Raw genomic sequence first — 24,187 nt, 5'->3', positions numbered from 1 at the left:
CAAGGAGAATATCCAAAGACCCCAAAAGTTGGAGATGTGGGAGAATTATGTTCTCCTCCCTTCCAGATTCTTGTAGCTCCTTTTCCAAGAACTGCCCCCCCCCCCCCACCAGGAGGGTGTCACTTCAGGACATGGTTCTATGGTCTTCTGGATCCCTGCTCGCCCTGTGGGTAGGGGATGGACAGATGTATCTTCTAGGAATAGGCTGTCAGGTGAGGGTGACTTCAGGGGCCCTGATGCCCCCTCTTCAGGGAGAGGTTAAGAACCAATTGGATTCTCAACCTCATGAGCCTTTCTCCCACCCCCCTAAGGGAGGGAACAATAATTAATGCTAATTAGCGTATTTGGACTGGGGAATGGCTCAGGACAGAGCTGTGTGTGTGTGTGTGTGTGTGTGTGTGTGTGTGTGTGTGTGTGTGTCTGTGTGTCTGTGTCTGCATCCTGGTCTGTGCTCCCACCCTCACCCTCAGGTTCGTAGACCCTGTGCATTCTGCCAGTTGAGGAAATATTAAAACGAGAAGGGGATATCTCAAAGAGAAGGTCAAGGAACTAGAGATCTGGTCCCAGCTGGGCTTTTAACCACCTGTGTCATCTGGGCCCTCAGTTTCCCTGCTCAGAATAAATGACTTCTCGGGTCCCTTATCTTTGAGCGCCTTCCAGAGTCCCAGCCTCCTAGTCAGCTGGCCTGCCTTCTCCTTCCATTATGGAACGTGAACCTGGTGAGGTCTGGAGAGGTGAGTGGGTGATCCAGTGGCCTAAGGAAGAAGGTGAGGACAAACCAGGGGGTGACTGAGGAGTATGTAAACCAGGGGAGTATGGCTGAAAGGGTTGCAGGCAGCAGACAGCAAGGGACAGGGAAGCCAGGCAGAGCTGAGGAAACTTGTCCTCTGAAGTGGCCCTGGGGTCTGGCAAGGCTGGCCAGGGTGAATTGTGTTGAGAGGTCACTTGGGTGGCCTGCCCCTCAGCCAGATTCCTGGACCCCACTAGGGGCTCGGGGCAGAAGCTGGAAGGGAACAGAAGCTACCAGTACCCCCTACCTCCTCACTTACGAAGGGATGAGGAGCTGAAGAGTCCACCCACAGTGAGGAGAGGGGAAGGGATCTGGGGGGCCAGACCCCAAGGAGCCAGGGAGCCATGAGGGCTATTAATGCTGCAGCTTAAGAGCTGTGGAGGAAGCTAGGAGGTCACAGCCTCCTCTTCCCACGTGGGGGCTGCAGAAGCTGTGGGGTTGGAGGGGTGGTCTTGAGGAACCAGGTCTCCATGGGCCTGTGGGGCGGCCCTGGGGCCATGGCGGGAACTTCTGTGGTCAGAGGTCAGCAGATCACATTCAGGCCTGTCCTCAAGGCCTTGCCCCGGCCTCACCTCTCTCCTGGTGTTGTGCCAGCCTAGGCTTGTCTGCAGGAGGTGTGCTGCCCCTCAGAGGAGGACCCGAGAGGGGAAAGGACTTCTTTGCCTGTCCTCTGAGGGTCCCGCAGAAGGCCGGAGGCCAGAGAATCCTGTCAGGCCACGGGTCTCCCTAAAGCCTCAGCCCTTGAGGTTTCCTAGAGTGCTGATTGTTTCCTGTGCTCCCTGCCAGTCCCAAAAGGACAGGAAGTGATAGAGGGAAATGAGAGCGCGGCCATGTGTGACGCTGGACGTGTGTGAGAGAGAGGCTGAGTGGGACATTCTGTGTGGGTGACACTGCGTGTGCGGGGGGTGTGCGCGTGACAGAACCGGCTAAAACCAGCTTGCGTGACTGCATGTGAGGCTGCACTTGTATGCGAGGGAAGCCTTATGTGACATTGCCCGTGACTTTGTAACACTCGCGTGAGTGACCGACACCGTGTGTGTGTGGGAGCCACCATGAACGACAGGCTCAGCGTGTGTGTGAAAGAAAGCCATGCACGCGGTCTCTGTGTGTGAGTGGCCATCATGGGGGACGTGTTTTATGGAAGACCCAACAATGTGAGCCTCTGTCTGACACCGGATGGGATCCTGATGCTCGGAATACATGAGGGACGCTGCGATCGTTTGATGCCGTGTGTGTGTGTGTGTGTGTGTGTGTGTGTGTGTGTGTGATAAGCAGAATGAGCCACCTGTGTGATGTGTGATGCAGTGGTGTGACTACGTGTGTGTGGGTGTGAACAGCATATGAAGGAGCCTCAGGTGTGTAGGAACTCTGATAGGCTGTGTGTGCCACTCTTCGTGACACATGACGAAAACTAGGACAGGACGTGGTGTGTGTGAGGAGAAGCCATCCTGACACGGTGCTGAGCGGCCGTCGTGATAAGGGGGTGGGAAAGAGGCGTGTAGGTGAACCAGAGCTCCAGACCCTGCCCGGGCAGCGCCGCGTGGCACGGGAAGCGCGGGGCGTGACCGGGGCGGCCTCTGTGGCTGGGCACTATCTGAGGTTGCTTGGGACCATAGAACAGTGTGGGTGACAACTGTCAGGGCTGTGCCAGGCACACCCCGGGTACCGTGTGTGATGAACTTGAGGGCCTGGGACCCTGATTCGTGGGGCGTCCGCATGGAGGAGCGTGAAAAAGATAACCGTCCGAAACAAAGAAGGAAAGTTCGTAAATGCCGCTGAATGGGGCACTTAAAAATGGTTAAAATGGTGAATGTGATGTTATGTATGGGTTACCACAGTAGAAAGTTTAAAAAGAAACAAAGGCTAGAGACGCAGGTAGCAGTGACTGTGCGGGACAGTGGCTGGCGGGGGTGGGGGGGGGGGTTGGACAAGTATGCGCGTGAGAGAGGAGGACCAAGAGGAAGCCTGTGTGCGTTTATAGAGGACACTGTGACTCTCATAGTGGGGGGATTGACTGAGGGACTGGTGGCAGCTCAGTGCGTGACGTCACGTGACACAGGGTACCAGGGGCCTGGGTGCAGGCAGGCTGAGGCGGGCCGTGGGCATGTGAATGGAGAACTGGGAAACCCACTTGCCCAAGCTACCCATTGGCTGCCTCCCTGCCCCTACCCACAAGCTGGATTCCTGGTCTTCGCTGCAGTGGGACAAGATGAGGAGACAGGGATGCCTGGCTGGCTCAGTCAGTGGGAGCGTGTGACTCTCCATCTCTGGGGTCATGGGTTTGAGTCCCACGTTGGGCATCGAGATTACTTAGTTAAAAAAAAAAAAAAAAGATGAGACAGGACAGAGTCCCAGAGTAGGGGTGAAGGGAGGTCTGGTCACTGGGCCCCTTCTCTCTGCAGAGGTTTGAGGTCGCTGAGACCCTACCTCCCACTCCCCTACACGGGTGGGGGGGCGCAGCGCAGGGACAGTGAGGATCAGCTTTGGGGAAGGAAGCCTGGGGGGCTGCTTGCCCCCTCTGTACCCCAGGAAGCCTGTGCCCTGCGTAGTGGGGGTGGGTGTAGAGAGTCTTGATTCCCAAATTGGAAGCACATTAATAAGCCGGAGAGAGGGGAGGAGGCCTCCCCACCTCCCTCCTAGGGCTCTGCAAATTGCTTCCTCCTGTAAAAATCTGTACCCTACTCCAGGGAGGAGGGTACTCCCTCCCCAGCCTGGCAGGGTGTGGCCACTTGGCCGGGTCCCTCAGGGGTCCTTGTGCTGGAGGTGGGGGAGGCAGACACCATCCCCCTCCTGCCCCCTCTGCAGTCCCAACCGGCGCATGGCTACTTCTAGGGTGGGAGCTTCTGGCAGCTGGAGAACAGCTGGCCCCGCTGTGGGGGCGGGTGAGAAGGAAGCAGGGAAAGGCAGAGGGGGTGGGGAGGTTCCCTTAGCCCTCATCAACTGCCCTCCCATCCTCAACCCCCTGGCGGGTCAGCCCAGCCCAGGGTTGGGGGTGGGAGATTGGGGGTGCAACTGCTGATTTCACTAAAATCCCTCTGCCTTTTGACCAATGTTCTCAGTCCGAGTGAGAGCACGGGGAGGCCCTGTGGTCCCTGCAGAAGTGGACAGCGGCTGGCCCCTAATCCAGGAGGGTCACTGGGCTAGTTCGTCCTCCCAGTGGGGCTGGTATGGAAGGGAGGGGGCAGGGGGACGAGGGGACAACACCCACCTGCCTCGACTGGCCTTGTCTGAATCCCCAGTCAGGGCAGTCTGGGGGAGCTCTCTCCTCTCCTCGCTTGAAAGGGAGGTGTGGGCTGGGTGGTTTGGAGGCTGCGGGCCCCGTGGGGGTGGGGGCCTAGGGCCCGTGCGTGTGGCTGCCCAGCTCTGGCCTCCCATCACTGGAGCTGTCCAGCCAGTTATTCCAGCAATGTGGCCCCAGGGTGGGGAGTGGGCAGCAGGGTGCCCCTTATCTCCCCCAGGGCCCCAAAGCCTGCTCACCCAGCCTCCTAGCTCCTAGCTCCCAGCTCCCATCCCTGCCACCACCAGAGGCACCTCTGACCTCTGAAGGCTGAGGGCCCTGAGACAGTGGAAGCAGGAATGGCTGGTCAGACCGGGGGTAAAGGCAGTGGGCCACAGCCTGCAGTAGTAAAGGGCCACTGCAGAGGGAGATAGGAGGTGGTCTCTAAGAGGGACGGAGCAGATGGGACAGGAGTGGGATGCCCTGGCCCTGGCCCTGTTGTGGCTTCCCTGCCACTCCTTCCTTCTAGGTCTGTCCTGAACTCTGGGTCTTTCTGTTGCCGGCTCCTCCCCTCCCTCCCTGCCCGACTGTGTCTGAGTTTATTGATATTTCCCCTCCCTGCCTCTCTCACCACCCCTCTCCCCCCCAGCTGTGTGCCTCTGTCTCTCGGGATCTTGGTCTCTGTCTGTCTGGGTCTGTTGGTCACTGTCTCTGGGTCCAGCTCTGTCTCTCTCTGGATCTCTCCTTCTCTGGGTCTCACTCCAAGGTTTTGTGGGGGTTTTGTCTCTTATTCTCTGGGACTCTCCTGTCTCCCTTGTCTGTCTTTCTTGTCTGTCTGTCTTGTCTATCTGTCTCTGTCTACTTTACCCCACCCCCAGACTCTTCCCAGGCCCCACCCCCTTGCCCCTCACTCAGGTCTTCCTCCCTGTCTCCCACCCCTCTTGGTGGCCCAGTCCAGCAGGCAGACGCCCTGGACGGCTGGGTGAGCACCGACAAGCAGCTGGGGGCTGCCATCCCTCCCCACCCCACTCTGCACAGCGGGGAGGAGACCCTGCCCCGGGCCGCCTCTCACCCCAGGGCACCCCTCTCCGTTCCTCCCTCCACCGTGCCTGAGCCCCACACGTGTCCAGCTTGCAGCCGTCTGAAGAGCCCGCAGCCCCGGAGCTGGGTCCCCAGTGGTGTGAGGGTCCGAGGTTCGGTCCTCAACCCACAGCAATAACTCTGGGAAGACCAGAGCAGCTGGCCTAGACTCCTGAGCGCTGCCCTAGGACAGAGACCCCAGCTCAGCCCCCTGCCTGGCGCAGCTGCCTGCTCGCTGACGCCCACGGGTGTGCCTCAGTTTGGGGGGTACGGACATTCTCATTTGGATGTCAGTCCAGGCACCCACACAGCATACCTGTGCGTGGCTGTGTGGGGCAGGGGTCACCTGTGGGCCCCTGTGTTGGCGCCTGTGCCCACAGGAGTGTTCCTAGAAAGTGAGCCTTGCCCGTGCCTATGAGCCAGCGGAAGGGACGGTGGTCCCACTGTCTCCTTGACTCGTCCTTGCAGCCGCCCCCTGGGCTCCCCTCCCCCTCACCAGCTGCCAGCGGTCCCAGCCAGGGGCCGCCGCCCCGCCCCCCCAGTCTGTCCCAGCTCCCAAGCACTGCTGTGTTCGCCATATTTGGCCACAGTGCTCCTGCGGGGGGCGGGGCGGGGCTGACATCACCCCGAGAAGGGGGGGGCCACCGCCTGGAAGAGGGGAGGCGGGCAGAGACTTGGGGGAGGCAGGAAAATTGCTGTAAAAAGTCTGGGGCTGCCAGGGCCCCCCATGCGCTGGGCCCCTGCTGCTCCGAGGGAGGCCTCAGGAAAGGATTTGGGGGGAAATGCGTTGAGGACTCTGTTGGGAGGGGTCTTAGCCCACTGTAGCCCCTCTTCTGCCTCCCCTCATAGCCTGTGGCAGTGTCGGACCTGGGAGGAGGCCCTGCATCTCAACTACCTCAATATGGGAGTCACTGGGTCTCCAGCCTTGAGTCTCTGCCCTCTCACATTTTTATTCCAAGAACGTGGCCTCAGGAGTTAAGGAGGGGATGGGGATATAACTTCCGGTGGGGAGAGACAGGCTGGGAGTAGAGGAGTTGGCCGTCTCACTGGTCAGGAGCATGGCTTCCTCTCTCCCTGGCCACCCCTCTGGTGTGGGAGAGCTGTTCCTCCTGGTCTTGGAGGCCTCACAGAAAGGGCTTCAGGAATATGGGTGTCCTTGGAGTTGCCCCAGCTACTGGGGCTGGGGGGAGGCCCCTGGTCTGGACCCCACTGGGTGGGCTCAGAGCAGTTGCCATGACAGCTGGGCCTCCTTTCTGGCTCAAGGTGGTGAGGCTTCTCAGCTTCATCCCCTTGGTTAAGGGACTGAAGCCAGATTGCGTACGCTCAGAGCCCAGCTCCAGCACTTACTAGCTGTGTGTCTGACAAGTTGCTTAACCTCTCTGTTCTTTGGTTTCCTCGTCTGTAAAGTGGGACTAGTAATAGTCTCTACCCCCTGGGTTATTTTGAGGGTTAAATGAATCAATGCGTGTAAAATCCCAGAACGGTGCCTGCCATATAACAGGTGCTCTCATTAGTAGTGTTTTTTTTTAATATTAATGTTTATTATTTAAAAAAAATTTTTTTTAGTGTTTATTTTTGTGTGTGTGAGAGAGAGAGACAGAGCACAAGCAGGGAAGCGGTAGAGAGAGAGGGAGACACAGAATCCGAAGCAGGCTCCAGGATCCGAGCTGTCAGCACAAAGCCCAACATGGGACTCGAACCCACGAACCGTGAGATCATGATCTGAGCTGAAGTCAGACGCTTAATTGATGGAGCCCCCCAGGCGCCCCTCATTAGTAATCTTAAGTCTATATCCTTCTGACATTCAGGCCTCCTAGGCCCTCCCCATCCTTTGCCACTAGCCACACTCTTCAAGCCTCCCTAAACAGGTGGCCCTGCAGAGAGGACCCTCTACCCATTTGGCAGGACCTGGAATTCTTGTCTGAGGGGAAAGAATTCTCTTCCTTGGCTGCAGAGGGGTCTTCACATCTCTTTCCTACCCTACCCACCCCCCGCTTTCCCTGCAGGCCAGAGCAGAGTCCTTGGATGTAGCCGTCTTGGGCTCCAAGGCTCCCAGGACCCTGATAATGCGTTGGCCATGCAGAGTCTGAGGCTGAAGGGGGTTGGGGGTGAGCCTTGGAGCTGTGTGTGTTGGGGGCACTGCCGGGTGCGGTCTAAGTTAATAACCCAGTCTGGCGTGTGCAGGGAACTCAGAGTTTACAGAGCCCTGGCCCATCTGCAATGTGGGCCAGGGCAGGGGCAGGCGTGTGGGTGGTTTATGGGCTGCTGTGGGGCCGGGAGGTGCAGGAACAGGAAGTGGGACGGAGGAGCCAGTGGGGTTGAGCAAGGCTGTTGGCCAGGCACCTTCTCAGCTGCTCCCTTGCCAGCCAGCATCCCTCCCTCCTCGCAATTCCTGGGACAGTCCCAGCCCCCATGTTTAGGTTCCTTGTGAGTTATCTTTTAGGGAAGTCACAACCACACCCTTCCTGGGTCAGGGACCCTCCCCATCCCGCATAATGGGTCTTCAGCAGGGTTGCACTGGGGCAGGGGGAGATTGAGGAGGTGGGGGGGGGGGGGTCCCTGGCTGGGGATGCCCAAGACCCGAGGAGGAGCAGGCAGAGTCAGAGCCGAGCAGCCCCTCTGAGAGCTGCAGACACACCGGGCCCCACTCCTGTTTCTCCTCTCCACTCGTCACGATGCCTTTGGCAGCCGCATAACCTTGGGAGCCTCAGCCTCTCATCTGAATAATGGGCACCAGTCCTTGCCCTCCCTGCCTTAGCTTTGAGGATTAAATGAATATGAATGTGCTTCTTCCCCACAAAAGTGCCGTGTAGATATAGGCATTATTATTGTTGTTATCGATCACCACCAAGACTATGTCTCGCGTGTTTTATGAGTCAGGCATTGGGGGTTGGTACTTTGTCATGATCTCATTTCCCTCACAACCTCAAGGAGACCTTTTCCTTGTCTTATAGGACCGAAAGCTCAGAGAGGTGATGTAGCTCGGTCAAGGTCACACAGAGCCGAACAGGCATAACCCCTGGTTACCTCCACCCTGCCCTGGAGCACCTGCCCCTGGGGTGGGAGATTGCCGGGATCTGGGAGAAGCCTGGCCCTAACTCCTCTGTGTCTGCCCCACAGGCTCCGGCTGCCCAGCGGGCTCAGGCCCAGAGCCCAGAGCAACCAGCACAATAGCGTCCAACAGCTGGAATGCCAGCAGCAGCCCCGGGGAGGCCCGGGAGGATGGGCCCGAGGGCCTGGACAAGGGGCTGGACAACGACGCGGAGGGTGTGTGGAGCCCCGACATCGAGCAGAGCTTCCAGGAGGCCCTGGCCATCTACCCGCCCTGCGGCCGCCGCAAGATCATCCTGTCAGACGAGGGCAAGATGTACGGTGCGTGCGGGGAGGCACAGGGACACTGGACAGGACCGGAGAGGTGGCCTGGCCCTCCCTGGCACCTCCCCCTGCTCTCTGCCCCCTCACCCAACCGGTTTGGCGAAGTCCTGTGAGGCCGCCAGCCTGCCACGGGCGAGTCTGGGCGTGTAAGCCTGTGTGTCTGGATCCTCCTCATAAACAAGCCAGGCTCGCCCCCTCCACCAGAGTGAGGCCCACACCTTGACACCCCCGGCGGCTCCTCCTCTCCTCCCCCTGCTGGCCTACAGGTTTCAGGGTGACTCAGTGGACACAGGAAACTGGGTCAGTCCAGTGTGCTCCAGGCTAGGCCTGGGACAAGGTCTTTCCCCACAGAGGGTGGGGAAGCCCCAGGGTAAGACCTGGGGTGTCCTACTGGCGAGTTCCCTCCAGTTCCTGGGTGTGGGATGGGGGCGCTGCGTGCTGGTGGGAGGCCGCACGGCGACAGGGGCCTGGGTTAGGAAGAGGGCTGGAGAGACCAGGAGACGCCTTCATTCCTCAGACCACCTCCCAAGTGTCTCCTGCTCTCCTGGCCTGCTCTCTGCCACCTTGCCCATCCCTTGCCTCCAGAAGGGAGTGTCCCCCTCTTGTCCAGCCCTGAGAGGGCTCTCCCAGAGCTGCATTTTTGGGATAACTCAACCCTTCTGGGCCTGGCTCCTTGCCGGCTCCCTCCAACCCTCCCTGACGGCCTATGGCTGACTGAGGCAAGCCCTCAGCCCATCCCCTCCCAGCGTCCATGACCGTGACAGGGGCCAGGAAGGAGACAGCTGGGCCAAGTGGTAAGGACTGCAGTGTCCCTTGTCCCCACCCTCTGTGCCATGCTCGCCCTAGCCCCAGAGCCCACTCGTGGGCAGGCAGATGTTCCAGAGCGCTTCCATAGGGCGGGGGCTGCCTGTCCCTACTGCTACCTCCCAGATGGCTGGGGCAGCCCCACAGGGTATTTTTAGACAGGGCGGAGGGAGTGGGGTGGAGAGGGGCAGGCAGGAAGGGAGGGGCAGTGGGGCTGGTTCTGTCATGGAAGAGGAATTTGGAGAATGTGGCCCTTCTGGGGAGGTGATGGGGTTGGGGGCCAGGGAGCCTGGATTTGGGGGATAAAAGGTATTGGCTAAGCATTTGCCAGCATCTCAACAAGTCAGGAGAGACGCTGGCAAGCCGTGTCGTGGCGGTGACAGGCTCGAGGACACAGTGATGTGCTCAGTGGCATCTTGACACAGGCTGTCAGGGTAGAAGGTGTGGTGGAGACCATCGGGTCCTTCCTGCCTCTTTCACCAGAGGAGGAGAGGGACTTGTCCAGGGTCTCTCCTCATGGCAAGGCCAGCTAGGACAGGAGCCTATCCAGAACTCCATCAGACACCCTTGGGGACGTGTGCCACCTGCGGCAGGCCTCACTCACACGTGAACACTGGTGACAGGCACCCGGAGGAAGGAAATGCTGCTGGGGCTAGGAGTGAGCGGCCCAGCTGTCCTGCCGCACTTTGGCCGCACCTGCCCCTGTCTGTCTGCGGGGAAACCTGTCAGGCGGCCTGACATTGCCCCACCTTCCTCCTCCCACTCTGTTGCCCCCTACTCACTCCCCCAGGGCAGTGCGGGGAGCACCTGGGACTCCCCCTACCCTCCGTCTGCCCCGCTCGTGCCCTTGGGGGGCGGCTGGAGTGAAGGGGGTCGGGGGAGGGAACAGAAGAGCAGCGTTGGGGGAGAGGCCTGTGGGTTTCCCAGCTTGGGGCGGGGAGGGGCGGGTCTTGGCCTCTCTTCATTCTTCTCTCACCCCAATCCAGGTCGAAATGAGTTGATTGCGCGCTACATCAAACTGAGGACGGGGAAGACGCGGACGAGAAAACAGGTAGGGAGACACGGGTGCTGCATCCCCGCCGCCCACACACCCTCCCCAGGCCGCTCTTGCCGCTGTCGTAGAGAAAGGGGCACTGTCCTCTCTGACCGGCCACCACCACCCCAATCTGAGTGACCTCCGAGAAGCCCCGTGGGGCAGCCTCAGCGGCGCGTGGTCACCGCCCTGAGTGGCCCACTGACCAGCCAGCGAGACAGACGGTTGCAGTGACAGGAGTGCGGAGCAGGGCGGCACGGCCAACAAGAGTGTGGGCGGGTGGACAGGGTCTGACCTGGACCGGGCAGGGGAAGGGAGGAGGGGGGCCGCCGAGGCTTTCTGGAGGAGGTATCGCCCAAGATGCATTTTTAAGTAGGAACTTAGGATTTAGGCAGGCAGAAGAAGGGGAAAGGACTCTGCTAGGCTGAGGAAGTTGGATAGACGTATAATAATTGGGAACCCATACAGGCCTTACTCTATATTAATGTATTTATTCCTCACAGTAACCTTATGAGGTGGGTATAGTAATTACCTCCATTTTACAGATGAGAAAACTGAGGCGTGGGGAAGATAAGTAACTTCCTCAAGGTCACGTGGCTGATAGGGGGTGGACCCCGGACTGAACCCACCGGGGCAGGAAAGAGCCACCAGTCAGCAGCGCGGTGGGTGGGGAGAGGGGCGGGAAGAGCCGAGGATGGTGGCTGGAGGCCTGAGGGACAGGTTTCCCCTCCGGGCAGCTGGGTCCACGGAAGGGAATAGAACAGGGAGTGGCAGGTGGCAGCTGTCGAGGAATGTTGGCCCTGGAGCAGCTGGGGCAGTGGATCAGGGAGGGCCAGGCAGAGGCAGGGACCTAGATCCACAGCGATGGTGGCCTGGGTAGTGGCAATGGTGAGGGTAGTGGTGGCAGCATGGAGAGTTAATCGGGTGGCTCCCCGGGCCAGGGAGGGCAGCTGTGTGCTGACGGGAGCCCTGAAAGGGAGCTGGTTGGGGTGGGTTCCGTGTGGGGTGCCTGGGAGAGAGGCAGGCTGGGCGCACAGACGGGAGGACCGGAAGCCGCCTCTGATCCTCAGCTCTTCTAACCTCCCTGTCTGGTGGGGTTTGGACCTTGCACCCACCTCCCCGGATCCCCATGTGCATATGACAGAGCTGACCTGTCCCATCCTGTTGTCTCAAAGGAAGGTTTTGAGTCCACCCCCTCAGTGTGGGAGCAGGAGCCTCCCTCGTTTATTCAGGCATTTATTATTTTTTTAAAAATTGTTTTTAATGTTTATTTTTTAGAGAGAGAGACAGAGAGAGACAGAGTGTGAGTGGGGAGGGGCAGAGAGAGAGAAGGAGACAATCTGAAGCAGGCTCCAGGCTCCGAGCTGTCAGCACAGAGCCTGATGTGGGGCTCGAACTCGCAAACCGTGAAATCATGACCTGGGCGGAAGTCGGACACTTAACCGACTGAGCCATCCGACACTTAAACGCCCCTGTTCAGGCCTTTATTAACCACTTTCCCTGGGCCAGTTCATACTGCACCGCATTTACTCATTTAGCGAATCAGTGAGCTACTACTTACTATATTCTAGGCATGAGGGATATGGCAGGGAACCAGGCAGACAAGGGCCCTGTTCCCAGGGGCCTGGGACTGACTATCAGAGGTGCTGGCTAATCATGCCAAGTTCAGATACCCTCGCCGCTACCTGCAGGGAAGGGGTACTTTGCCTCTCAGGCTCTTCCTCTGCCATTAAATTAGCTATTATGTGAAGACACTTAGAACAGAGTGGGCACTATAGAAGAATTTGCCGCTGCTAATGCTGTTATTATTCTGTCTTTATAAGCAGAAAGCCAGGGCTCCTGAATGGCTCAGTTGGAGGAGCATGTCACTCTTTTTTTTTTTTTTTTTTTCATTTATTTTTGAGAGAGAGAGCACAAGCGGAGGAAGGGCAGAGAGAGGGGGACAGAGTATCCAAAGTGGGACTCGAGCCCACAAACCGTGAGATCATGACCTGAACAGAAGTCGGATGCTCAACCAACTGAGCCCCCCCCCCCCCCGGTGCCCCTAAGAACTTGTGACCCTTGATCTCAGGGTTGTGACTTTAAGTCCCATGTTGGGTGTAGAGCTAACTTAATTTTTTAAAAAAAGACTAAACAGAAAGCCATTGCAGACACAGGAGAAGGGCACTGTCTCCTGCTTCACCGAAAGAAATGTTTATGGGAACGTGTTTGTCAGAGTGGGAAGGGGTCAAGGGACCTTTAGGCTCAGTCCCTTTGACCTGAGGTGTAGGGAGGGTAGTAGAGCCTTTTGATTCAGAGGAACATTGTACCTGCTCCTGGCCAGGTATCCCAGGAAGGCTGGCTGTATGATGATGTGTTACAGGCCAGCTGGTGGCAAGCTCAGAATTTAAAAATTTGGTCATTTTGCAAGGGGAGCGTTCCTCTAACTTGATTCTTTCCTAGAACGCTGATGTCTAATATCTCTGTAAAAGAAGACCCATCTCTTATGAGTTTGAGCCCCACGTTGGGTGTGGAGATTACTTAAGAAAATAAAATTTAGGTTGCCTGGGTGGCCCAGTCAGTTGAGCGTCTGACCCTTGATTTTGGCTGCGATCATGAGCTCATGGTTTGTGGATTGGAGCTCCACATCAGGCTGTACGCTGAGCCAGCTTGGACTTTTCTCTCTCCCTCTCTCTCTGCCCCTTCCCTGCTCGTGCTTGCGTGCTCTCAATCTCTCTCAAAATAAATAAATGGACAATAAACTAACAAAATAAAATAAAATAAAATCTTAAAAAAATAGATGTATGGATGGATAGATAGATAAGACAGACAGACCCATCCTATGGTTGTGAGGACTAAGCATGTCTTTATGTGTTGCAAAGAGCAACCAGATGACAGGCAGGGGTTTTCTTTGGTTGTTTTTATTTTACTTTTGGTTTAAAAATGTGGTTTTAGGGTTTTTACAGACACATACAGCAATTAATAGCAAGTACAATGCCTCCACATTGAAAAAACAGCTAAGCATTATATTAGGATTAAGTTCCATGTGACTTCCAGCTGTCACTGAGTTGAGCATTCGGCGGTGGTCCTCTGTGCTAAGGGTCCAGAGAATCCTGGCAGCACAGCTTGGTGGCAAGTGGGCTCTGGACTCAGGCCACCTCGGTTCAAATCCCAGCTCTAGCCCCAGCTGTGTGACCTTGGATAAGCTGCTTCACCTCTCTGTGCTTTGGTTTCATCATCTGTAACTCGAGGGATGATGTGAGTACTGACTTGTCCGTGTCGCTATGAAGGTCAGATGAGGGAGGTGTGAAATGCTGACGGCAGTAATAGCTGTGCCCACGAAACATCACTTATTGTCATGATATGGAGCGATCAGTAATCTCGCCGGACACGTGTCTGATTGCTGTGCACGGTGAGGCAGCATGAGGAACACCCAGCCTGGGCCCTAACCCAGTAGCAGAGGGCTGCCCGGCATCACTTATACAGTAACTTGCAGTATATGATTAAAAAGAAAAAGAAACGGTTTCTTTGTGGGGATGAAAACAACTTGCAAAGAAAGCCCACAGCCATTGCTGATAATGCCCTTGTGAAGCATCCTGGAAGGATCCATGTGTCCCCTTGTGTTTCGTGGGAAAACAGTGACCTTTAGGTTCTCTCAGGCTTAGGGTTAGACCCTTGTAATACGCTGGAGAAGAAATGCTATTAAGGGCACCTAGTGTGTGTGTGTGTGTGTGTGTGTGTGTGTGTGTGTGTGTATAGATATATATATGGCCATGTATTTGTCCAAGGGGAAGGAAGGTATGTTGGGGGAGGAAGCTGATGAGCAAAGCAGGAGCAGGACCAGGCCTGGTTTTATAGGCTGGCAAGCTGTTGGGGTTGACACAGGATGTAGGCGGTGGTACAGGGGGAGATCTTTCATAGAGGATATGGCCTCGATGTATAATCTGATGGCCCGCAGGAGCATTATGGCCATTGGTGATGACAATCAGAAAAAAGTCTCAGGGTACCTGGCTGGCTCAGTCAGTAGAGCATGTGACCTCATCACGGGGTCACGAGTTCAAGCCCCACATTGGGTGCAGAGATTACTTAAATACATACATATGTACATACATACATAAATCTGTTTTAAAAAGAGAAAGGGGCACCTGGGTGGCTCAGTCGGTTAAACATCCGACTTTGGCTTAGGTCATGATCTCACATTTCTTGAGTTCAAGTCCCATATCGATAGGGCTCTGTGCTGACAGCGTGGAGCAGCTTTGGATCCTCTGTCTCCCTCTCTCTGTCCCTCCTGCTCTCTCTCTCTCTCTCTCTCTCAAAAATAAATCAACATTTAAAAAAAAGAGAGAGAGAAACTGTCTCCTCTGAAGACATCAGAGAGAAAAAGTCATCCTGTTTTGGAAAAATAAAAAGATACCCTTCTGGGTTAGAGGCAGCCCTATTCCAGGGCACATAACTTGAGCAGCAGACCTTGGGCTGGATTTTAGTCCTTGCTGATTGATTGATTGATTGATTGATTGATTGAAAATGTTTTTTATGTGTTTTTTTTTCTTGTTGTTTTTTTTTGGGGAGAGAGACAGAGCATGAGCAGGCGAGGGGCAGAGAGAGAGGGAGACACAGAATCAGAATCAGAAGCAGGCTCCAGGCTCCAAGCTGTCAGCACAGATCTTGCCTGACGCAGGGCTTGAACCTATGAACCTTGAGACCATGACCTGAGCCAAAGTCGGACGTTTAACTGACTGAGCCATTCAGGTGCCCCAAGTCCTTGCTGACTTAGGTTCTCTTGTGCAGTGATCAACCTATACAACTGTACATGGTGGTCCTGGAGGCTACCATAGGCTCTTGATCAAAACAGGGCCAAGAAGAGAGCAAAGAACTGGCAGGGCTCAGGGCCCCATAGTTTCCCCCACTTCCATTTGGCCCCAGAGACAAGGGCTGGGGTGCTCCTTGCCCATGGCCGCCCCATGCCGTGCCTCCTCACTCTCTGTGTTTTCCTCTCTGACGGGGCGCGGGGCGGCCCCTAGGTGTCCAGCCACATACAGGTTCTAGCTCGGAAGAAGGTGCGGGAGTACCAGGTTGGCATCAAGGTATGTTGGGCGCCTGACTAGGGCCTCCAGTCCCTCCTCGGCACCTCCACCGCTATCTCCGCGCAGCTCAGGCCTCTGCCTCGGCGAGCTCTCTGGCCCCACTGTGCCTCTTTTCTGGCTGAAGCTCTGTTCTTGCCTCTTCTTCTGCCCTTTCTGCTCTTTTTCTCTCTTTCTTTCTCTTTCTACAGGTCTCTAGCCACTTGCAGGTTCTAGCAAGGCGGAAATCTCGAGAGATTCAGTCCAAGCTGAAGGTAGGGGGTCCCCGCCTTTTGGCCCGGCCCTGCTGTTTTCTGAGATCAGCCCAGGGCACACAGGTGGCTGAAGAGTATGGAGGGGTGGAGGGTGTCTCAGAAACACAAACAGCAGCATGAAGTCTAAAGGCCACTTCAGGCTACAGAGGGCCACAGCCTCTGGAAACTAGGCAGAAGCCCAGGGGGACCGCCAGCCCTACAATGAGGGAGAGGAAGACCATCTGGGGGCCACTGCGGCTCACCTCTCTTCTTCGTTTTCCTTTTTCTCCTTCCTCCTAATTGCTGCTTGTTAATTGCATGGGGCCTTCGGTGGGCAGGGGGGAGACACGGGGGCATCGGCTGGCAGAGCTGTTGTGGTGGGCATGGCTGTTCCTTGCATTGGACGCTCAATCCTGATGCTCAATCCTGACTGCCTTACGGCTGAGGATCCCAGAGCATAGGGCTCAGGGCCCCCGTAGGCTGTGCCTTCCCCTTACTTCATAGCTGCCCAGCAGACTAAGCCTGCCGCTCTAGGCCCCATGCCTGTATCACAGCTCCAGAGGACCTGGGCAGCCCCCCAGGGCACCAGCTTGGTCCACCATCTAGGTCTCCAGCATGCCCTCCCTCATTCTGCTCTTTCCAGGGCACGCCCACTGGCAAGCTCTCGCTTTGGGTAGCAGTGGGGTGGGGTGAGGGTCCACAGCGGCCTCTGAGCTCCCTTGGGTTCCTCAGACCCGAGAGCCAGGTGGCCGTTGAGCGGAGGAGGGTGAGAAGACAGGTCCCCACCCTACATGGCCCTCATGTGTGCCTCTTCTAATCCACCTCCCTCTCCTTCACAGGCCATGAATCTGGTAAGTAGCCTGCCCCTCCCCAGGGTGGGAGATGGGGGGAGAGCACCTAATACAGGATCTTCAAATCATGAATTGTGAAATCCACTGAATAGGTTGCGACCAGCATGCTTTGAAAATGAACACTGACAGTGGTTCTCAAACTTGAGCCTGCATCAGAATCGCCTGGAGGGCTGGTTGAAGACAGATTTCTGGACTTCACCCTCAGGGTTTCTGATTCAGTGGGTCTGGGCTGAGGCCTGAGAATCTGCGTTTCTAACAAGCTTCCAGGTGATCCTGGTGCTGTTGGTTCATGGACCGCACTTTGAGAACCGCTGATGAAACAGAATAGAAAATATGAGTGCATGACACACAGCATAAGGGGAAGCGTTTGGGTATATACTGGGTTACAGAATAAAGTAAAATTATTTCTCACCAAGGATTGTGCTCAGAGGGGTGATGGACACTTAGGAGACCGGCCCAGGTGGGGGCTGGGACTCCCCTGAGCCTGCATAGCAGAGCCCTGAGGGCCTGGGAGGGGCCCTGAGGCAAACCCCAATCCTGTCTCTGGCCTGGCCTCACACTGCCTCTCCCCTCCCCAGGACCAGGTCTCCAAGGACAAAGCCCTCCAGAGCATGGCATCCATGTCATCCGCCCAGATTGTCTCCGCCAGCGTCCTACAGAACAAGTTCAGCCCACCCTCCCCTCTGCCCCAGGCCGTCTTCTCCACTTCCTCACGGGTACAGGGGGCCTGGGAGGTGGGGCTAGGGTGAGGGAGTGCCTTCAGGGCTGGGCTGCGGTGGGGGTCGTGGATGCTGAGGGGCCGCTGGGCTTTGTCCCATCTCTGCAGTTCTGGAGCAGCCCCCCTCTCCTGGGACAGCAGCCTGGACCCTCTCAGGAGTGAGTATTGTGGCACATCCTTCCCACACCCTCGTCCCTGGCAGTCATCTTCCCCTTTGATCAGGGTTCCAGCAACAGCTGGGCAAAGTTTTAATGCGAAAACAGAGGATGGAGAGCACCAGCAAGAGAGCAGTGCATCTGTCTATTCATTCATGTGTGTGTTCACTCATCAACCAACTCACCCACTTGTCGCCTGTCCTTCAGCTCCTTCTCATTCAGTTGCTCTCCCAGTCGGTCCCCTAGTCAGCACGTCAGGTAGTCTAGTGAACTCGGTTCCCTCAATTCTAAGAGGACTTTCATCCTCAGACACACCCTCAGTTTAATGAGCAGCTCGGGGTGGGGTCAAAAGGCTACATTAAATGTGCACATCAGTTGTGAGACACAGCAGGATTTCACAAATGCTAAAATGCGGCGAAGACAAAAAGCTGGTGAGTTAGCTTGTCAGCATGCATTTCTGGGCCTTTGCAGAAAGGCTGGGTGGCTCCCTATTGAGACCAGATGAGACTCCAAGTGACTGGACCAGGTGGAAGGTGGGCTTAGGGGTGACCCTCTAACCAGGCTGTGCTCCTCCTGTCTGCAGCATCAAGCCCTTTGCACAACCAGCCTACCCCATCCAGCCGCCCCTGCCGCCAACGCTCAGCAGTAAGTTCCCCACACAACATTGCCACCGACTCCCCTCTGCCCCTCCCCATCTGCTGAGAAGAGCAGGGGGGGGGGGGCGGGGGGGCAGCAAGGCTGTGCCTGTGTTTACGCTGGGAGGGAGAAGTGGGTGGTGTCTATAGGGGATTGGTACAGGAATAGGCCCCTCACCTTTTATAGTGTTGCTTCCAGAACTCTGCTACTAACTAGTACACACCAACAAAAATACAACATTTGTGTGTGTGTGTGTGTGTGTGTGTGTGTGTATATATATATATATATATATATATATATATATAAAATTCTCATGTGGAAACACACCAACATCTTAACAGAATTTCACTCTCTCTAGGTGTTGGGATCCTGGGTAATTTTTACTCTCCCTATTTTAAAAATTTTTTATTCATTTAAGTAATCTCTACATCCAATGTGGGGCTCTAACCCATGACTCCGAGATCAAGAGTCATATGCTCTTCTGACTGAGTCAGCCAGGCACCCCTATTTTTCCCTTTTTACTTGCCTGCATTTTCTGTTTGAATACATGTTAATAGTGATATAAAAATTCCACTGCTATGTACTACTGGGGCCACTGCAAACAGTTGTGCAGGTTGTACACTGTGCAAGAAGCCGTGGAAAGGGAGTCAAAATCCAACCCGTGTTCCTACCCAAAAGGGGTGCCATTTTCTAGTTTGCACAATGCTCTGCGCAGCTGGAGGCGGCTCTATGTGTAACCACGCACACACAGCCATGCAGATGAGGGTCCATCTCGCCCTCCCAGGTTACGAGCCCCTGACCCTGCTCCCCCCAGCTGCTGCCTCTGTGCCCGTGTGGCAGGACCGCACCATCGCTTCCTCCCGGCTGCGGCTCCTCGAGTATTCTGCCTTCATGGAGGTGCAGCGAGACCCCGACACGGTAATGTGGCTGGGGGTGGGGGTGGGGGTGGGGGTGAGGGTTTGTGCAATCATGGAGAGACCCTGGCATGGCGGTCCAGGGCCACGGCTCAGGGTCCTGGGGTGGGGAAGCCACAGGGCGGCTCTGTCCCCTGCAGCTCTCAGGCCTGCACACTTGAGTGCTCTCCTGACCCAGTACTGGGCCCTCCCCACAGTACAGCAAACACCTATTTGTGCACATCGGCCAGACGAACCCTGCCTTTTCGGACCCGCCTCTGGAGGCCGTCGACGTGCGTCAGATCTATGACAAGTTCCCAGAGAAAAAAGGGGGACTGAAGGAACTCTATGAGAAGGGGCCCCCTAATGCCTTCTTCCTTGTCAAGTTCTGGGTGAGCTGCCCTCTCTGCTCCCACCAACCCCTGCCCCCCAGATGTGCAGCGTACCTGGGTCCCCCTGCTGACCCCTGACCCTGCCCTCTCTCCCTGTGGCCTGTGGGCAGAGTGCTGGGGACGGGTCCTTGGGCGAAACACTGGTGTGGCACGCCCAGAAGCCTCCCTCTGGCCTCCGCCCCTCCTGACACCACACTCGCTTCCCCCCATCTAGGCCGACCTCAACAGCACCATCCAGGAGGGCCCAGGAGCCTTCTACGGGGTCAGCTCCCAGTATAGCTCGGCCGATAGCATGACCATCAGCGTCTCCACCAAGGTGTGCTCCTTTGGCAAGCAAGTGGTGGAGAAGGTGGAGGTGAGTGGGGGCCCAGGGTGGCACGGTGGGGCCGGGAGCAGGCACGCTGGGTGACGCCCTCCTCGTGGCCTTCCGCAGACGGAGTATGCCAGGCTGGAGAACGGGCGCTTCGTGTACCGCATCCACCGCTCCCCCATGTGCGAGTACATGATCAATTTCATCCACAAGCTGAAGCACCTGCCGGAGAAGTACATGATGAACAGCGTCCTGGAGAACTTCACCATCCTGCAGGTGTGGGGGGTGGGGGGGCAGCCGGGGAATGGGGGGCACAGGGGCCTCAAAGTGGGGGTGGCCAGACCCATCGCTCAGGTGAGGAGACTGCTATCCAGAAACGAGAAGGGTCTTCTCGGCCCCTACACCTGTGGCTCTGTGCCGCCTGACCCCTTGAATCCTCCTGCCTGGCCCCCAGGTGGTCACGAGCCGGGACTCCCAGGAGACCCTGCTTGTCATTGCTTTCGTCTTCGAAGTCTCCACCAGCGAGCACGGGGCCCAGCACCATGTCTACAAACTCGTCAAAGACTAGGCTACCCTCTGCCCCCACCACCAGGATCCAGGACGAGCGTCTGTTCCACACACCTGCCTGGCCCCCCCTGGAAGTCTGGGATTGAGGACTCACCCGCCTGCCAGGCCTCAGGCCCAGGACCCAGGAGGCCTCCCCACCTACCCCCAGCACACACACTCCCTGCCACTGTTCTGCGCTTTAATTGTGGGAGAAGAGAGGAGGGCTCGGTGGTGGGGCTGCCCGCCCTAGATGCTGAACCATCGCCCAGCTCTGCCCAGCCTCCGGTGAATGGGAGGACCCCTTTGGGCTCAGGCACGTGTGGCCGGCAGGGGAGGGTGGAACGGAGACCGAGGGAGTCAGAGTGCAGAGGCCCCAGGAAGGAGAGTGTCGAGTTGGAGTTAGGTTGAGAAGAGAGAGGGGCCCACACTTTCTTGCACCTGCTATGTGCCGGGCCCGGTGCTAGGTCCTATGTGTACCCAGTGCCGTTCTCAGACTGCGTGAGGCGAGCATGGGTCGTGGGTCTTGGCGTCTCATGATGTGCTGAGACTTGAAGTTGAGCGACCCTTGCAGGGTGGGGCAGAGTTGGAATTCTCATCCAGGGCTGCCTGTCCCCAGAGCCCAGGTTTACACTACCTCCCTGGAGGGGATGGGAAAGAGGGTCTGTATTAGGGGCTGGGGCCATCCACGTTGGGAGCCTCCTCCCAGGGGAGCAGCTGCTTCTGACCAGGCAGGAAGAGAGGAGCAGCAGGTACTTGGCACCTGTTAGGTGCCCTCTGTCAGCCCCTGTGCTGACCTCCTCCAACCTGCCCTGGCCCAGATCCAGTGCCTGAGCCCGTCAGCAGCTTCCTGATGGGAGAAGGCCCCCAGGGGCAGACTCCAAAATAGCTTGGAGCGTCCTGTAGAAAGATGGAGCCCCAGCCTCAGGGCAGACCAGTGTTCCAGGGACAAGGGGTAGCAGAAAGGCTTTGCTATTTTTTAATGCCCAAGACTTGGGTTTGGTCAACCCTTGGTGGGCGCCACTCCCTTATGTTTTTCTCCATCTCAGTCTCCCAGGACTGGGACAGCAGCTTCCCAGAATCAGTTCTGGGACTGAAGGTTAACCCTTCCCCTGCTGGCCCTTCCCAACACCCAGGCCCCTCTGCCAGCTTGGCCTGTCTACCAGCCACCTCTGGGCATTCACGAGTTTCATATGAAGTACTGTGCCCCTTCCCTTCCTTACACCACCCGCCCCTGAGCTTCCTGAAGGTCCTCACAATTTGCATATCGCTCAGGCCACTTCCAAACCCAACCTAGGTTTTATAATGTATATTATATTTTTTGTGTATTTTTTAAATCCAGCTGTGATGGGTTATATCATAAACGTGGCGTGGGGCTGGGGCAGGGGCCCTCAAGGCCCAGCTCCTGCTCCAAAAAAAAAAAAAAAAAAAATTAAAGTTATTTGTGGGTTAGTTGTGTGACCAGTGTATGCCAGACCTCTCTGGGTTGGATTAGCTTCCAATGGGTGCTTCTGCTAGGTTAGCTCCTGTTGGGTCCCCCCACCCTACTCCATCTCTGCTGGAGGGCCCCCAAGCCATACTTGCACTCAAGGTCCCATGAAAGTTTTACAGACTCCCATTCTCCCACCCACTCCTGCCATGAGTGGAGTGCTGAAATGTGCCCAGTGCTGGCCTAGGTTCTACTGCTGCATTCTCTCTTTGAAGTGACCTGCCCAAGGTCACACAACTACTGAGGCCCCCTGCTAAATCCCCAGTCTTCGTGGTGGCTACTGCTGGTTCTCTATCCTGCCCTCACTTTACACCAGAGAAGAACCTCAACGGGGAAGAGTGCTTTCCCAAGTGGATGGCTGCTAGCAGGGGAAGCCAGATTCCAACCTGTTCTCTGCCTGGAAAAGCCCTGCTCTCCCCTCTGAACCATCTTGTGCTCATACAGCAGAGACCACAGAGTGGGGAGGGTGAGGAGACAGTATCTTCAATGGATATGCATTGTTTATCTGAAATTCAAATTTAAATAAGCATCCTGTATTTTCATTTGCTCAATCGGGTAACCCTACTCTAGAATCTAGTTTTCTAGATCATTCTGGTCCAACCTCCAGATTTGCGGATGGGGAAACACTGAAGTTAAATGCTGTCTTCACTCAGCCAGTGGCAACACCAAGATTTGGATCTGGTCGGCCTGACTCCAAGACCATGCACCTGGTAGACTAATCTGGTAGCTTTTTGTCTCAGTCCACAGCATTGGATGGCCGCCAGACTCACTTGCAAGATGGGGAGGGTGCCTGGAGCCCCAGCCAGGTGGTTGTGGCTCCTGGAGTCAGGACTCGGTTTATGAAGCACCCACTACGTGCCTAGTCTAGGACTGGATCCAAAATCTGATCTCTGGGCTTAACAGGTAATTCTATCTATTGGATGCTTGAGGCTTCATCACGTGTGTTGCTGCCTTCTCTCTCCCGGAGTAAACAGCAGTAAACAGCCTTCAAGTGATTTAGAATCATGTAAATCTCCTGCGGAAAATCCAAGTGCAATATGGCTGGCCTCCTTGCCTGTCCTCCCCACCTTCTTGCCCCACATCTCCCTACTTCCTTGCCCCCACATGCAAATGTAACAGATCCAGAGGTGGGTGATGTCTAGTTTCAAGGTCCCAAAGTAAGGCGAGGATCAGAATAAGGGGAGTCTTGTGAGGCTGGAGCCCAGGACTCTCCTGAAGTGGCTCTTACCTGCTCAGAGTTCTGTGGGAAGCTTTAAAGGGCCAAGATGGCTGGATCCCAGAGACCAGAGCTAAAGTTCTGCCTTTCCTGCCCATTTCTGTTCTGATGTCATCTTGTCAATTCTAAGGTCAAGGCCTAGGTGCTACTCTGAGATTTCTTAGGGGCTCTTTATTTCCCTGTAGTGCTAATGCTGGAGAACTGGGGCTCCCCAGATAGCTGAACCCTGAATTCTCAGGTGCACACAAGCTTTCGACAGATCATCCCAGAGGCTGGAATTTGATGAAAATAGCTCAACCTTCTTTCACAATGGAATCTGCCTCCATGCCCATTTGCTTTCTCTTCTGCTACCTACTCTTTATTGTGCTGCTGTGGGCTTCTTGAGAGCAGGCACCATGGCTCTAAACAGGTTCCCCACTGCCCAGTAGTGGGTCAGCATTTTAGTATAGTTGGTAAGAATTCCTACCCCAATAACATTAAGGCTTAATAAATAAAATGGGTTTGATTTAAATCCAGGTGATTCAAATCAATCCAGTAAGACTCAAGTCCCTAAGTATTTCTAAAACACCCACTTAACCTTTCCCTGGAGTTCCCAAACTTACAAAAAAAATTTTTAATCCTTGGCTCATTTCAAACAGGAAGGTGTGTCTAATTCTAAAGCCATCCTGGTCTTTCTCCCCATTCACCAGCATCTAAATTCAACTGAACCAGACCAACAGACTTTACATACTATGACCAAACACTACGTAGGTAGCTACCTGTGATTACTATTTAGCAACTGTTTTAGTAACACTTCCTGGAGATTGCCTTCTGATTGTAGGATACACAGGATCATGCATGAGAAACTGCTTCTAAAAAACCCTTGGCTCCACGGGCATTGCTCAGTACTGCACCACTGCTGGCAGGAACAAAAGGTCTCTCTGGTCTTAGGCTCTGGGGTGGTTTGCAGGTTCTGAGAGGCTTTGCCCACTAGGGCCCTTGGGACTTGGCGCTAGAGATGCAGCTGGGACCCATCACAGCAAACTCCAGGGAGGACTTCGGCTTTATGCTTCTGCCTCATGGCTCTGCCTTTTTTGGTTGTATTCAGTGCCTAATAAGCAGCAGTGCGAGAGGCCAGGCGTTAAGATATTTGCCTTTTTCTTTCTCATTACAAACATGACAGAACTCCAGGAAATCCCAGGTAATCATTTTACTCCCAGAGTTAAACATGGCCAACATTCTGTTAGGTCAACTTCCAATCACCTTTACTATGCATAAACTAGGACCCCAAATTCCGGGCTTATCACAAGATACGACTGCAGCTTTTTCACCAGTAAGCAAAGTTACTAACAGTTACTAACTTAAAAGCTAAAACAATTAAAAAAAACCCTCAAAGATCTTTGGCGAAAACCT

At 55.7% G+C, this 24,187-nt stretch overlaps 1 protein-coding gene across 1 annotated transcript in view; it reads left to right on the top strand.

The window, feature by feature from the left end:
- Nucleotides 1-24,151, top strand: part of TEAD3 (TEA domain transcription factor 3) — a 26,426-nt gene extending 2,275 nt beyond the window's left edge. The window contains exons 3-14 of the mRNA XM_045058649.1: nt 8,208-8,459; nt 10,253-10,317; nt 15,551-15,613; nt 16,432-16,443; nt 17,022-17,159; nt 17,270-17,319; nt 17,900-17,961; nt 18,737-18,870; nt 19,064-19,237; nt 19,452-19,592; nt 19,671-19,823; nt 20,002-24,151. Of these exons, the coding sequence (XP_044914584.1) occupies nt 8,208-8,459; nt 10,253-10,317; nt 15,551-15,613; nt 16,432-16,443; nt 17,022-17,159; nt 17,270-17,319; nt 17,900-17,961; nt 18,737-18,870; nt 19,064-19,237; nt 19,452-19,592; nt 19,671-19,823; nt 20,002-20,115 (1,358 nt within the window). The 3' untranslated portion in view covers nt 20,116-24,151. The remainder of the gene's footprint in view (nt 1-8,207; nt 8,460-10,252; nt 10,318-15,550; nt 15,614-16,431; nt 16,444-17,021; nt 17,160-17,269; nt 17,320-17,899; nt 17,962-18,736; nt 18,871-19,063; nt 19,238-19,451; nt 19,593-19,670; nt 19,824-20,001) is intronic.
- Nucleotides 24,152-24,187: the final 36 nt, after the last annotated feature.

The sequence above is a fragment of the Felis catus genome, chromosome B2 (assembly GCF_018350175.1).
Source record: "Felis catus isolate Fca126 chromosome B2, F.catus_Fca126_mat1.0, whole genome shotgun sequence".
Taxonomy (NCBI): Eukaryota; Metazoa; Chordata; class Mammalia; order Carnivora; family Felidae; genus Felis; species Felis catus.
This window is presented reverse-complemented; position numbering and strand designations above follow the sequence as displayed.